This window comes from Perissodus microlepis, chromosome 1 (assembly GCF_051167445.1).
Source record: "Perissodus microlepis isolate ML-2025 ecotype Zambia chromosome 1, ASM5116744v1, whole genome shotgun sequence".
Classification (NCBI taxonomy): domain Eukaryota; kingdom Metazoa; phylum Chordata; class Actinopteri; order Cichliformes; family Cichlidae; genus Perissodus; species Perissodus microlepis.
In genome coordinates, this window is record NC_140461.1 from 21,187,106 (window position 1) to 21,199,672 (window position 12,567).

The window sequence follows — 12,567 nt, forward strand, 5'->3', positions numbered from 1 at the left end:
GGTCCAAAATATAAAGAAATTAGGGGTGACTCAGTGCTTTTTTTTTTTACAGTCCTATAGTCCAGAATCTTCACGGCCTTGAAACTGATTGCATTTGCTTGACTAGTAGTATGGAAACACTGCTCTCCTAAAACATCAGAGTTGAGTAACACTCCAATGTAACTTCAGGGTTTATTTAGTTACACTTCATCTACCTGGACTTTGCCAAGATGCTTTTGATGCGCTCCACCTTACGGTGACGCTCCTCCACTTCTTGAGGACTGAGTGGCTCCTCAGGCTCCGAGTCCACGTAGCGCTCTGGAATCGACACTTTCTGAGGTTTGGACAGCTAGAACACAGATGCAGTGTGTGAATTAAGATGTTTGCCACTTTATTGTGATCTCTACTTTGTGAGGTCAAAAATGATATACGAGTTCACTACGCAAGTTGAAGATTTGTAATCCTGAAAATGATCAAATAAGCATAGGACAAACTGTAATAAAATATGGAGACTAAATATGCAGAGATGTGCCCTGAAGTATCTTTAAAATGTTATTTTCATTTTAGTACAGGCAGAAAGTTTCAGCACTTGTATAGCTTCACACAATGACGTTTATCTGTCGCATACTAATGCATACTTTATACCGCCAGCATCCAGCCTATAGCTCATTTCTTCAATACCTATGTAGAAACAGTGCTGCAATACTTTCTGATGCTTTTCACATAATTTCAGCAGCAAGTTCGTCAGCCAGTCTAATCAGGCTGCCTCAGGACAGCATTGTGTAGGAAATTATTAATTATGTGCCACGTTTGCTGGTGCAGGTGCTGTTTATCTGTTGCTCATTTTAACATATTCTTTAAACATGATAAAACCTTTCAGTATGTGCCTTTTAGGGATTCATCAAAATATCAGTGGAACATCAGTATCGAATAGTATTGACTTCTACCAGCCAATCAGCAAAAAAAGACGAGTGACATTTATTGATTGGAAATCTGTTGTGTCCCATTTGATACAGTTAGGTATTTTTAAAATCAAGTTTATTTTATTTTCCTCAAAAATGGGAGAGAAATACCAAGAAAAAGTAAACAAACAGAAAAAAAATGTCATCTGAGAATTTAAAGATCAGCAGCACAATCCACGAAATCCAATCCATGAGAATATTAAAAAAAAAGCTTGGTTGTGGCGCCTCCCATCATTTTAAATATTCCTTCTGTAAATATTTCTTTTTATTTACTTTCAGTATTCATTTTATAAAAGAAAAACTCCTTTTTGGGGTGAGTAGCCTCCTCTTTAACATTCAGTGCACTGTTTTCCCCCTTTCATGTTATTCCTATGTTGACATTTTTCCTAGTCAGCTGTATTTCTTATTTTAAAAAAATGAAAAAAAAAATACCTCTTTGTTAAGGTCCAGGTCATAGTCCAGAGGTTCCAGGTCAACCTCATGGGTGGGAGGGGGGGTTGTGGCCGTGGAGCGGAAGGTCAGCCATTCATCCGAATGCGAGCGGGGTCTCTCTTTGTGCTCGGGAGGTCTTTCCTCCCCCTGGACACTCCTAACTCCCTGAGCCTCCTCCCCCTGAACCGCCCTCTCGAGTAACTGCAGGTCAAACTCCTGCTCTCTCTTCCACTGGACAACGCACACAGGAAAAATGTAGACTGTGAAACAAAGGACAGGGTGCTGCCACCAAGTTTTCTTGACTAAAAGAAAAAGTGAAACTTCTTTCACTTGCCTTCGTGCACATGCTCGTCCTATTCCTAACATGATATTAAAGATTGCAGACGGTTTTTACGTGCAATGTCCAGTGTCCAAATGTGTGTGTGTGTGTGTGTGTGTGTACAAGTGTGAAAAGGTAAAAAAAAGAGGGCACATGCATAAATGAGTATGCATGCTGATATGAAAGATCTCAAAACACAGCATGCTAGAACTCTACAAGTGTGACAAGAACACAGCACTTCACTCAAACTGATGACAAATTCAACAAACATAAGAAAGTTATACATGTTTACAGAAAAAAATGCAATAAATTAAAAAAAACATGCCAATGACTTCTTTAGAAAATATTTTTTATTTTTTGCAGTCACATTTGTAAAAGGAAGGATTCCTCTAGCCAACAGTAATTAGCAGATAAAACACTGAGCACATGATGCAATCACCTAACTCACTGTATGTTGCGATATGTAATGTGCTGTTAGTATCAGTACATCAGCATTGCCCAGGAAAAGTGTTAAATGGGACAAGAGTTGGTCCCAATCTATAAAACATATGATTTCAGTTTTATCTTCATTTAAATTTAAAACAAACAAAAAAAAAAATCAGGTGAGAAAAATGGTGCGATGACATTGACAAGAGTGGGCTTAAGAATGTAATGCTCAGTGTACGTAAATGTTTTGGTCAGTAGAATATAAGTAGGCACTTTCCTTCTCTCTGCCTCACACACACACACACACACACACACATGCAGACACACATATATGGACAGCAATAGCATGGACACATGGAAGAGCTGGCTTTAATATCTACACGAGGAGAGACAAGACGGCTGCTATGTGACAACACAAAACACTTCAACGGGTTAGAAATCAATGTGGTAGGATAGTGTTGATGTGAAAGAAAAATGAACAGGTCAGTGAGGAAGGGTGAGAAATGATGGATAAAGCAAAGTTAGAATCCATAGCAGAGAAAAGGGAGAAATACAGTGACTGAGGTCATTAATATGTTATATGTTTTATAGCCAAGATCTCATCTTGTAAAGATTTTGAAAAAGAAAAAAAAATCATCACTATTTAATGTAAATGTTATTATCTGCACCTCATAATAAACACTTAAACAGTTATATATGTGTGCTACTTTTAATGCTGCAGTTTGTTGTAGACCAGAAACGTATCTACTTATCTGTATAGGTCTTTTTTACCAAAAGGCATTTAGGACAAGCACACCAGAAAGGCACTTGGAGACCACATTCTCCTCCTAAGTCATAATATTTTTTTCTTAAAGGGATCCAAGTCTGCAACTCAACTGAATGGGTTCTTTAGGCCAAATGACTTTGGCGAAAAAGACCTACTGAAGCCTGAAAACAACACGTGCTGAATAAGCACAGATAGAGCCACACAGTGAAATGCCATACCGCACTAACTTAATAGTTTAATATAAACTTGGTAACAAGAGAAGCAGAGACGAGAGCCACTGCACTCAACACAGGCATGCATTACTGCTGTAGACCGCCACTCTCAGTTTGGTTGTCGTCGTGCGTGAGAGTGTGACGTGTGATGCTGCTCTAGTAACATACTGATCCCAAGTCTGCTGAAAGTGGGCGTGAGGATGACGTGCGTGACGACGAAGCGGCGTGGCGGTCTCCGTGACTCAGGGTGCGTTTGCGCTGGCGGACGAGGGCCTTCTGGTGCCTCTTCATCCTCTCCAGCTGCTCATCAGCGCTCATCTTCCCCCTCTGCTGCTGCTGCGCCGGATCCACAGCGTACAGACGCTCCAAGGCACTTTTTGGTCTCTCCTGAGACGAGTGGGAAGAGAGAAAGATGATAACAAGACTGGTGGAAATATGACTAAAATAGCATTTTTTTAATTATACAGTGCTGTTAAATTGCTTTTAAAATGCTTGATTAAGTCTTATTAATATTATAAATGAATATAATCTGGGGTTGGAGTGACATGTTCACTCTGTTGTTACCCCCACCTTTATGCCAACTGCTGACGTTGCTCTTCGGAGGGTAACGTATGAGGAGATGCTCGAAGACTGATTTAACCTAAGTGAAGATCCGCCCGTTCCTGAGGGGAAGACAACAGATATTACAAGTCTGTTCTCGTCTTCACAATATTCTAAAGCATTTTGGCGGGATGAACTGACTGTTATCTATGTACCTCTGCTCGGTAATGTCTTGTAACCTCCGTCATGCCCAGGTGTTACAACACTAATGTGACTGGAGCCATCACCAGCTCCCATGAGTTCTGGATCACTCAGGAAAGGCCTGAGTTCCACCTGACATATACGAGTGGATTTAGATTAGAAACAACATGACATCAAAAATGCAAACACAGCAATACACACAAGCTCTGCGTACCTTGCCGTCCCCGTTTGTGTACTGCCCAGTCTCTCGGTCCCTTTTACGTTCGTCTGACTGACGTTTGAGGCCACGTACAGAGGTGTGTCTGATGACTGTTGTCTCCCGGGGCAAGGGAGGCACAGCGGGGGGATGCTCATCGGGACTGTAGAGCTGAGGTAGAGGAGGTCTGGGAGGCACATCTTCCTCATTCTGCGCACAGAATAAATGTGAACCACTGAAAACAACTGAAGAAAGACTCTAGCCTTGCAAGGACCCTGAATACCAAGATGAAGAGTTCCTGAACAAGTAACTCTATAGACTGTAGAGCCTGATGACAGTGGCTATGACACAGATTACACAGTATACAGTCATAGAAATGCTTTTACACTTTGACTTCCATCACACATTGGTATAAACAAAGCAGGATTAATGACAAAGATAAGATTTGAGGTTATTTAGATTAAGAAATGAAGATAATAAATTTCCAAAATGTTTAAACTTTGAAATACACATTAATTATTTTTCTGCACTTAACAATCCATCAATTTTCTTGACTGCTTATCCAGCTAGTGTCACTGCAGCTTATTCCAGCTGAGATTAGGTGAGGGAGGCAGTACACCTTGGACTCAGGGAACAGATTCAAAAAAAATTAACCTAACCTAGAATTTTTTTTCGACTGTGGAAGGAAACCAGGGAAAACTGACCAAATCCACAGACTTCAAGCCTAAACCATAATGCAAAGTTTGCATTTGGTCACAATTTGGTAAGCAGCAATTTTCAAAATTGTTATATGATTGCAACATAAGCACGTGGCAATTTTTTTTAAGATTCCAGTAACACTACAGACAACACCTGTGATGTTATGCACAGTTTGGATAACTATAATTAGATTAAATATAACAGTTTTTTAACAGTTTTGGAAATTTTGTCACAAATGTAATATATCTTAGTTTAACTTGTAATGTTGATTAAATGGGGCTCAGTGTTACTTTTATACATTTGTCTTGCACAATTTAAAAAGCAAATTGAGAAAATTACATCTTAGCTTATCTTACAATAAATTATTCAAAAACACCAAACACTGAGGTTACAGCCCTAACTGCATTTTTCTTGTTCCATTCCAGCTGGGCGTACTTGAATTGAATTGAAAGCCTTTATTGTCATTATACATAGTATAACGAGATTAAAACAGCTCTATAAAAGTGAACTGGATGTCATCTTCTTAACTCACTCAGTTTGTTTTATGCAAAGATTCATGAGCACCAGCAAAAATGTTTACTTACATTTATTACTTGGCTAATTAGTGGCCGAATAAAGTAAATATTCACTTTTTTTCTTGTTGCATTTTGTACTTTTCGACATTATTTCACATTTCTCTATTTCCTGACACTTCATTCAGTTCATTGATCAACAGGGGTAAATAGACTCATTTTAAGGAAAGTGCTAATGGCTTGTTGAAAACCTCCAACTAGAAAAAAGGGAAGTTGAAAATCACAGACTGCAAAATGCACTTCTGTGTATTTAACCAACCAAAGCTGAACACACAATTGCAGAGAGCACATGATTAAACAAACCAACACAAACCAGCTTAAGTTTACTAACTTACCCACTTAGGCCCACTGATGACAGCTGTAGAATGGTGTAATGGCTGCTGGCTGAGACTAGAGGAAAGGGTGGGGGTGTGGCTACTGGGACTGAGGTGGGGGCTGTGCTGCTGCTGCTGGGACAATCTCATCTCCATAGCAGACGCGCTCCCAGACACAGAAGGCACTGATGACACTGACACCGAAGGCACAAATTTCCTCTCTGGGGAATATGGTGCGCATGATCACATGACAATAATACACACATGCTGTAAAGACAGCACTTTTAGTTTCCTATAGGAAACGTTCAAGAGATTGGTAACAAAAATATGACTGCAGGCTTTAATGAGAAGATACAGTTGCAGATCCACAGCGATTTGCTTTGTAGACATGGAACCTATAGCGCTTGCCTCACCTGGGTTGGTAACAGAGGAGATGGTGACTTTGTAGTTGGCTTTACTGCTGCTGAGACCTGCGATAACATCCTCAATCCTCCAAAGCTCCTTTCTGATCTGGACCTTCTCTTGCTGCTCACATAGAAACACAGAACCACACACACACACAGACGCATACAGACACATTTTCATATTTTACAGATTTAATTAGAATCCAACACATGATCCTCTGAACCAGTTCTTTGCTTTGTCTGAGTGTATGACATCAGCAGTATTTAGCTCATTCCCATTCAAAGCGAGCGACTGCTTGCGGGAGTTAATGGAGATCACTGAGCCACAGACCTGAGAAAGATCACAGCGGCTCATCTGTCCCTGCAGGGCCGACTTCAGCCAGTCCACGTCCCTCTCAAGCCGGCTGTACTCATTCCATGCATTTTCCATCTCCTAAAGAACAAAACATATCACGCTCTGTGTTACAATGCCAAAAAAACAGTGTTCACACACTGTACTTAGCTTGTGAATAAAAAGCTGTTTTAGTGGCGCGTATGTGATCTGCAGTTAAGACCAGGGGTGCTAAGTGGTGATTTTTATGATTTATCACTTCTTCTTTTTTTTTAAATTGCAGTGTGCACTGACAGACTACAACCAATGCCTGGAAATGTCTTTAAGCCAAAGACACATTTGTTTGCTTTCATGTAATCTTGCGGTCTATTTGTGAATGTTCTTTTGAAACTCGTAATTTTCATTTCAACACTAAATATTTTGAATATCAGTGAACTTTTTGACCAAATATTTTTTTTTCTGAGTGGCTGAGAAATCTACTCATTTCTTTGTAGCCGTAGGTTTGTCCCTAAGCACTCATTTTGATAGTGACAGTCATCCTGAAACATTGTGCCAGTTGCAGAAACCATAAAAAAGGAACAACTAAAAATAGAAGCGAACATCTTGTTTTCAACCAATAAAACATTTCTTTAGTAGCATGTGCTTACTGTAAGAGCCTGAGTAGTTTGATCCCTTACCTGCCAAAACATCAGTGTCAAATGTCAAAACAAGGTTTTTCAAAAAACTGTACTAGCCAAAAACTCATTTTATCTCAAAAATGGTGTACAGGGTTTCCTTAAACAATGAGAGGAAATAAGTAGTAGAGAACAAAAGAAGAAGAAGTGGTAGGGCAAAAAAGACCTATCGATAGCAGATGAATAATATCTGAAAGCCGTGCTCTTAAGAAAACAAATCAAAGACCCGACACAGGACATGAAACATACATCTGGTCCTTCTGCTGTACCATCTCCTGTTCACTGAAGCCTGAAATGGTCTCACTGGAAGGGTAGCTGTCATTGGTTTTGCATGGCAATTGGCAATGATGCCAAACACACTGCGAGTGTAGCAAAAGCATACAGATATAAAAATCACACAAAAAAACACTACCAGTCATGGATTGGTCTCCCCAGAGCCCAGAAATCAACATTACTGAAGGACTGTGGGATCATCTGAACACGGAACGGAACAAAAGGGAGCCAACAGCCAAAGAAGAGCTTTGACCTTTGACCTATGTCCTTCAAGAAGAAAGATATCGTTCCTAAGAGAGTTCAGACTGTGTTGAACAGTGGTCATACCAAATATTGACTATGGAAATTGTGCAAACTCTATATTTCCACGTATGTACATGTTTTCACATGCTTCAAGAAATCAGTGCACCTATTTCACATTTTCATAGAAGAATATGAAGAAATGAGAGGTGGATGAAAAAGTCTGAGCCAGTTTCACTGAAGAAGGAGGCTGTAGTTTTTGTCATAAGCACAATGGACTTGTGAATCCTGGGTCTTACTGTGGATACTTGAGATATTTCAGCCCTGATATGGACCACATCCTCTTGTAGTAATTTCTGCTGATAGGCAATTTTCTCAGCATGAGCTGGCTGATCTCTGTAGTCCTCCATCTGCTGGTGGGAAACATCCAGCACAGATTCTAACTTGTCCTACACCAGGGGACGAAAACATTGCCATAAACACGTAAGCCTTCATAGACCACACAAGAATACAAACAAATATATACAACTCAAACCTTGTCCTCTTTCAGAGTGCGTATCCGGGCCTCTAGCTCCTGTAGAATCTTGTCTTGTTCACACAGTCGACTTAATTTCACCTAAAAGAAAACATATTGAAACAGTGAGAATGGAGGAAAACTCAGTTCTTCCTATCGCTTCTGATAATACAGCAGAGTGTAGACAGAAAATAGCAGAAAATAAAGAGATAAAACAGTGCCTGAGATTTTTAGATACGGCTTCTGTTTGCAACACCGTTAAACTCTTCCATTCTTGCCTTTGTTCAACTCTATTCCACAATGCACCCAGATAAGACAAATTGATCGTCTCAGTCTGTCAATACGGCTCATCTGTGTAAAAAGCTCAAAGGAATTCCTCTCATCGGTGCAGTGCCAGATATCAAAAGCCTCTATACTATCTAGTTTGGGGGTGAGATCTGGTAATACCCATTATGAGTAATCATAATCAAGAATCCATATTTTCAATTCACTTTTGGAGAAAGCCGTGTTTACTGAGAGTGACAGATTTGTTTTCCCAGAAATGGGTTATGTGTTTATGAAAACAACATAAGACTGCCTAGTTCACAGTCTTTCTCAAACAGTGTTTTTTTTCTTCTCAGATCTATTTATCATTCTGTTCAATTAATAATTAAGCTGTTTTTATTTTCGCTGCCACATATTGTTGTTTTTAATTGCATGAAATATTCATTGTTCCGACAAATTTACTGGCAATTTCTTATAAATTGTTAAAGTGGAACAATGCTAATGATGAAAAGCCAGGACATCCATCTTATTTACCTCTATTCAGCAGAAAACAAAGAATGAGGAAAGCAGAATCTGGGAAATCAAACTGAAAAATTTAACAGCTCAACATCTAAAACTCCCATTACATGTATTTTTCCCTTTAAATTGCAGGGAGGAAAATAAAAGCTGTGGTCGATGCTCTCAGGCCCTCACTGTGCTGCATGGATGGGTGTCCCCACAGTGTTGCAACGCAAATACGTTCCCTTCCCTCTACAGCCTCTGTTTACCACAACTTAAGAACACACACGCAGACAAACCACACTAAAACACACAGTAAAGTCAGACTAAAGTCAGCTGCTTCTCTGTAGTGGATTGTCAGAAGTCGGAAACAGAGATCTTAGAAGGGAAAAACAGAGAAGGATAAACAGGGTGCTTATCTGACTGTTTTTGTAAATCCTGAGAACAGAATGATTTACTTACATCAGCATCACTTTCTGCTATTTTCACAGGCCTTGATGGTCTTTCTTTCTTTAAACTGTCACGTCCAGTAACCTAAAGTTGAAAGAAGGACAAAATAAAAAACTGATACATATTTCTAGTTTACAGATAATAGCAACTATATAAATTTCCAACACACAGTGGGACTGATACACAAGTTAATCCGAGTTTATTAAGGAGGAAAATAAAAGAAAAAAAAAAACTGATACAAAATTGGAAAAAAAAACAACTTATTATAGCTTCGTTCAAACATTTATGCAGATAGAGTTTCTACATCTTTGTGTTTGGAAAAACCCTAAAGCTCTTACGCTGCTATTTACAGGATGCTTATTACTGTAAGTTAACAACCAACTCCTTAATATTACCAGTATGGGAGAAAAAAGTTTTTTTCAGATTTTGTTTTTCACATCCATGGTTTTGAATGGGAACGTTTTTAAGTGGAGACCTAACAAAGGCGTTGATTATTAAAATGCTCCTCAGCCTCCCTGGGAAAGTCTATGCCAGAGTGCTGGAAAGGACCCTCGGATACAGGAGGAACAATGCGGTTTTTGTCCAATTGTTTATAACATTTGGATAAAAAAAATCAGTTGTAGCCAGTGATGTGGACATCATCAGATGATCGGTTAGGGGTTCACTGAAGCACCCTTTGGTTTCTGCTTTCCATCCATTCACTTCCACCTATCTAGCAGGGGTGCTGAAACCTCTCCCTAGCCCAGTGATGGATTTGAACCCAGCAACGTCTTGCAGTGAGGCAACCGTGCTAACCACCATGCTGCCATCTGCATTTTGACACTCTTCAGAATTCATCCCGCTACTTCCATCACTACCAGGCCATTACACTGCCTCCACCATTTTTGGCACATCATGTGGTTTACTGTCCAGCGGTTTATTCTGCAGAACTGTGCAGGCTCCTTTTCTTGTGTGTAACCAGTAAACTTCTATATTTACATTCATGAAGGCATCTCTTAAACCACCTTGTCGAGAGTCTTTTTTGCTTGACTGGATGTTGGAAACGTGTCTTCCAAACCTTTTTGTGTTGCTGAGGTGGGCAGTTCATTTTTTATTTTTAAGGATGTACCAGATCATAGATTTGGAAACTATTTTCAGTTTTTTCTTTGTGATAGATTTAGTTTTCTTTTTCAGTGACATGATGGCCTCCTTTACCTGCAATAACAACTTATCTGGACCTCATATTGAGAGTACCAGTGAACCGCAGCCAAGTCCAAGTTCAACACAGAATCAGCTCCTGATATTTTGTCTGCTTAATTTGTACTGAAATAATGAGTGAACAGGCCTGATGTCACCAAGTATTAAAACAATGCTTAGGTTTAGAATTATTTTAGTCTGTCTAATTAGCCTGTGAGAATGGGGAACCATGCATAAAATGCATGTAATTCCTGAAAGTCTGCATTTCAGTGACATCTATATGGTTTAATTTAAATTTAAAGTCCATCGTAGCAACAAAATTACTAAAAAAAAACAAAAACAACTGTCATTTTCCAGAAACTTATAGACCTAACTAGCTCCACTATAGTTGTGATATTTTTCTCTACTGATATCAGGCTAACAGTACAGGGTATCTAGCGACTGCCAGTCTTTGCATCGCACCTGGAGGTTCACAAGATAATGACGCAGAGATTTGTCAGCCACTTCTCTATCAGAGTCAGTAATTTACAGAGATCAAAGGTTGATTATTCATATATCGCCCACATTAGGGTCACCACACGTTGAACAGCAGTATGGACCAGTGCAAATAGGAGACTCGGTTAAAGGGACATTCCACTTATTTTACATGTCATGGTCAATTAGCAGTCTTGTGGGGGTATTGCACAGTCTGTGAGAAAAAGTTTTATTATGTATTCTGTGGTTGTAGAGAGATCATCATGAAGTCTGGGAAAATTATTACAGTGATCACCAGCATATTTTTTTCTTGGCTTTGGAAACTTTGAGTTTTTAAAAGAAAGTCTCAGTTTCATTCTTGGGGCACTGAGTTTGAAAGGCGTGGGTGCTTACGAGTTAGGACCAACTATGCAAAAATCAACTCAAAATAAACAAGTTTTGACTATGTTTTTTGCAGTCTGTCCCTTTGCCAGCTCTAATTAAGTGCATTACCAAGTATCTGTAGGAGTTTTTGAAGACCATGGCAAACTTACACCGCTGCACATTTTCAGCCATTTCCACCAGTTACCACAATAAAACTATGACTCAGCCTATAATGTAAAATCGTATTTATTTTGCTAATACATAAAATTTCCTAAAGAGCCTAATTAGGCCATCTGTTATGCTCTAACAAATAAAACAAAAGCAAAAAGTCAAACAGACATTCAGTACTGTTAGTGGTGCTTATTAGCATGCAATTCAAAATCTCAGTGGTGAGTATCACACGATGGATGATCAGATGAAGGGATTCATGTGTAAAGATCCTGCATAATTTACTGGGATGCGTCACATTCCATTTAAAAAGCAGTACAATGGTCTATTTCACTTTGTATGCACATCATCCTCACATTCGAGCAAAACATGACGTGGGCATTTCAAACACACTGATCTCTTTTTGATCTCTTTTGAACCCAGAAAGCGAAAAGTTATTTGCTGTACTGCGTATCACAAGATGACTTCCCTCAACTCACTTTGCTTTTTTCCTTTCTTTTTTTTTTTAAAACACTTCAACACTTCAGCATCATTATTACTTTATACCAGTTTCACTGGACAATTTTCAGGATTTATCAAAGCAAAACGGAAAAGTATCTTTTTCTTTATCCTTAAATTGATCATTTGTGTAATAAGAAGACAGTTTCGAGAAATGTTAATTCCATTGTAAAGGACAGAAATAGAACAGAGGACAGAAAGGAAAAGAGGGAAACAGGGAGGCAGATGTTGGAGGCAGCGACAGGAGAACAAGATTGTAGTCCAGAGAGGGGAGGTGGAGAAGAAGATGAAAAAGATAAAGTGCCATTTACTTTGTTGGGGCCCACCTTCAGATCTAGATACTCCAGGTCCTTCTTCAGTTGTATGTAAGTATCATCAGCCTTTAAATGAGCAATGGAGAGATAAATCATTTGAAATGAAGCTGCAAAGGATAATGCGTGATCAGATGACACTTAGGGCCTTTATTTGGGATTTACTAGCAGAACTTTAATTAACTTGGTCTCAATTACAGTGTACTTCTACCTCTGTATTTTTATCTACAGTCAAGCTCTAATTAAGTAATCAAGTAATTGTTTTGATCTGGTTTAATGTCTCATGTATGACCTTATGCACAACTGAGGAA

General features: G+C 39.2%; 1 protein-coding gene across 15 annotated transcripts in view; it reads right to left on the bottom strand.

Annotated features, from left to right (window-relative positions):
* Window positions 1-12,567, bottom strand: part of plekha7b (pleckstrin homology domain containing, family A member 7b) — a 77,036-nt gene that overhangs the window by 5,038 nt on the left and 59,431 nt on the right. For 11 of the 15 annotated variants that reach the window (XM_084934899.1, XM_084934882.1, XM_084934874.1 and 8 more), the window contains 13 exons: window positions 12,257-12,325; window positions 9,279-9,350; window positions 8,076-8,156; window positions 7,840-7,989; window positions 6,354-6,455; window positions 6,032-6,143; window positions 5,640-5,839; window positions 4,052-4,243; window positions 3,852-3,969; window positions 3,667-3,758; window positions 3,265-3,483; window positions 1,374-1,604; window positions 195-328 (listed from right to left, as the gene is read on the bottom strand). In XM_084934899.1, the coding sequence (XP_084791025.1) occupies window positions 195-328; window positions 1,374-1,604; window positions 3,265-3,483; window positions 3,667-3,758; window positions 3,852-3,969; window positions 4,052-4,243; window positions 5,640-5,839; window positions 6,032-6,143; window positions 6,354-6,455; window positions 7,840-7,989; window positions 8,076-8,156; window positions 9,279-9,350; window positions 12,257-12,325 (1,772 nt within the window). The remainder of the gene's footprint in view (window positions 1-194; window positions 329-1,373; window positions 1,605-3,264; window positions 3,484-3,666; window positions 3,759-3,851; window positions 3,970-4,051; window positions 4,244-5,639; window positions 5,840-6,031; window positions 6,144-6,353; window positions 6,456-7,839; window positions 7,990-8,075; window positions 8,157-9,278; window positions 9,351-12,256; window positions 12,326-12,567) is intronic. The other 4 variants (XM_084934891.1, XM_084934995.1, XM_084934935.1 and 1 more) reach the window with 2 other exon arrangements.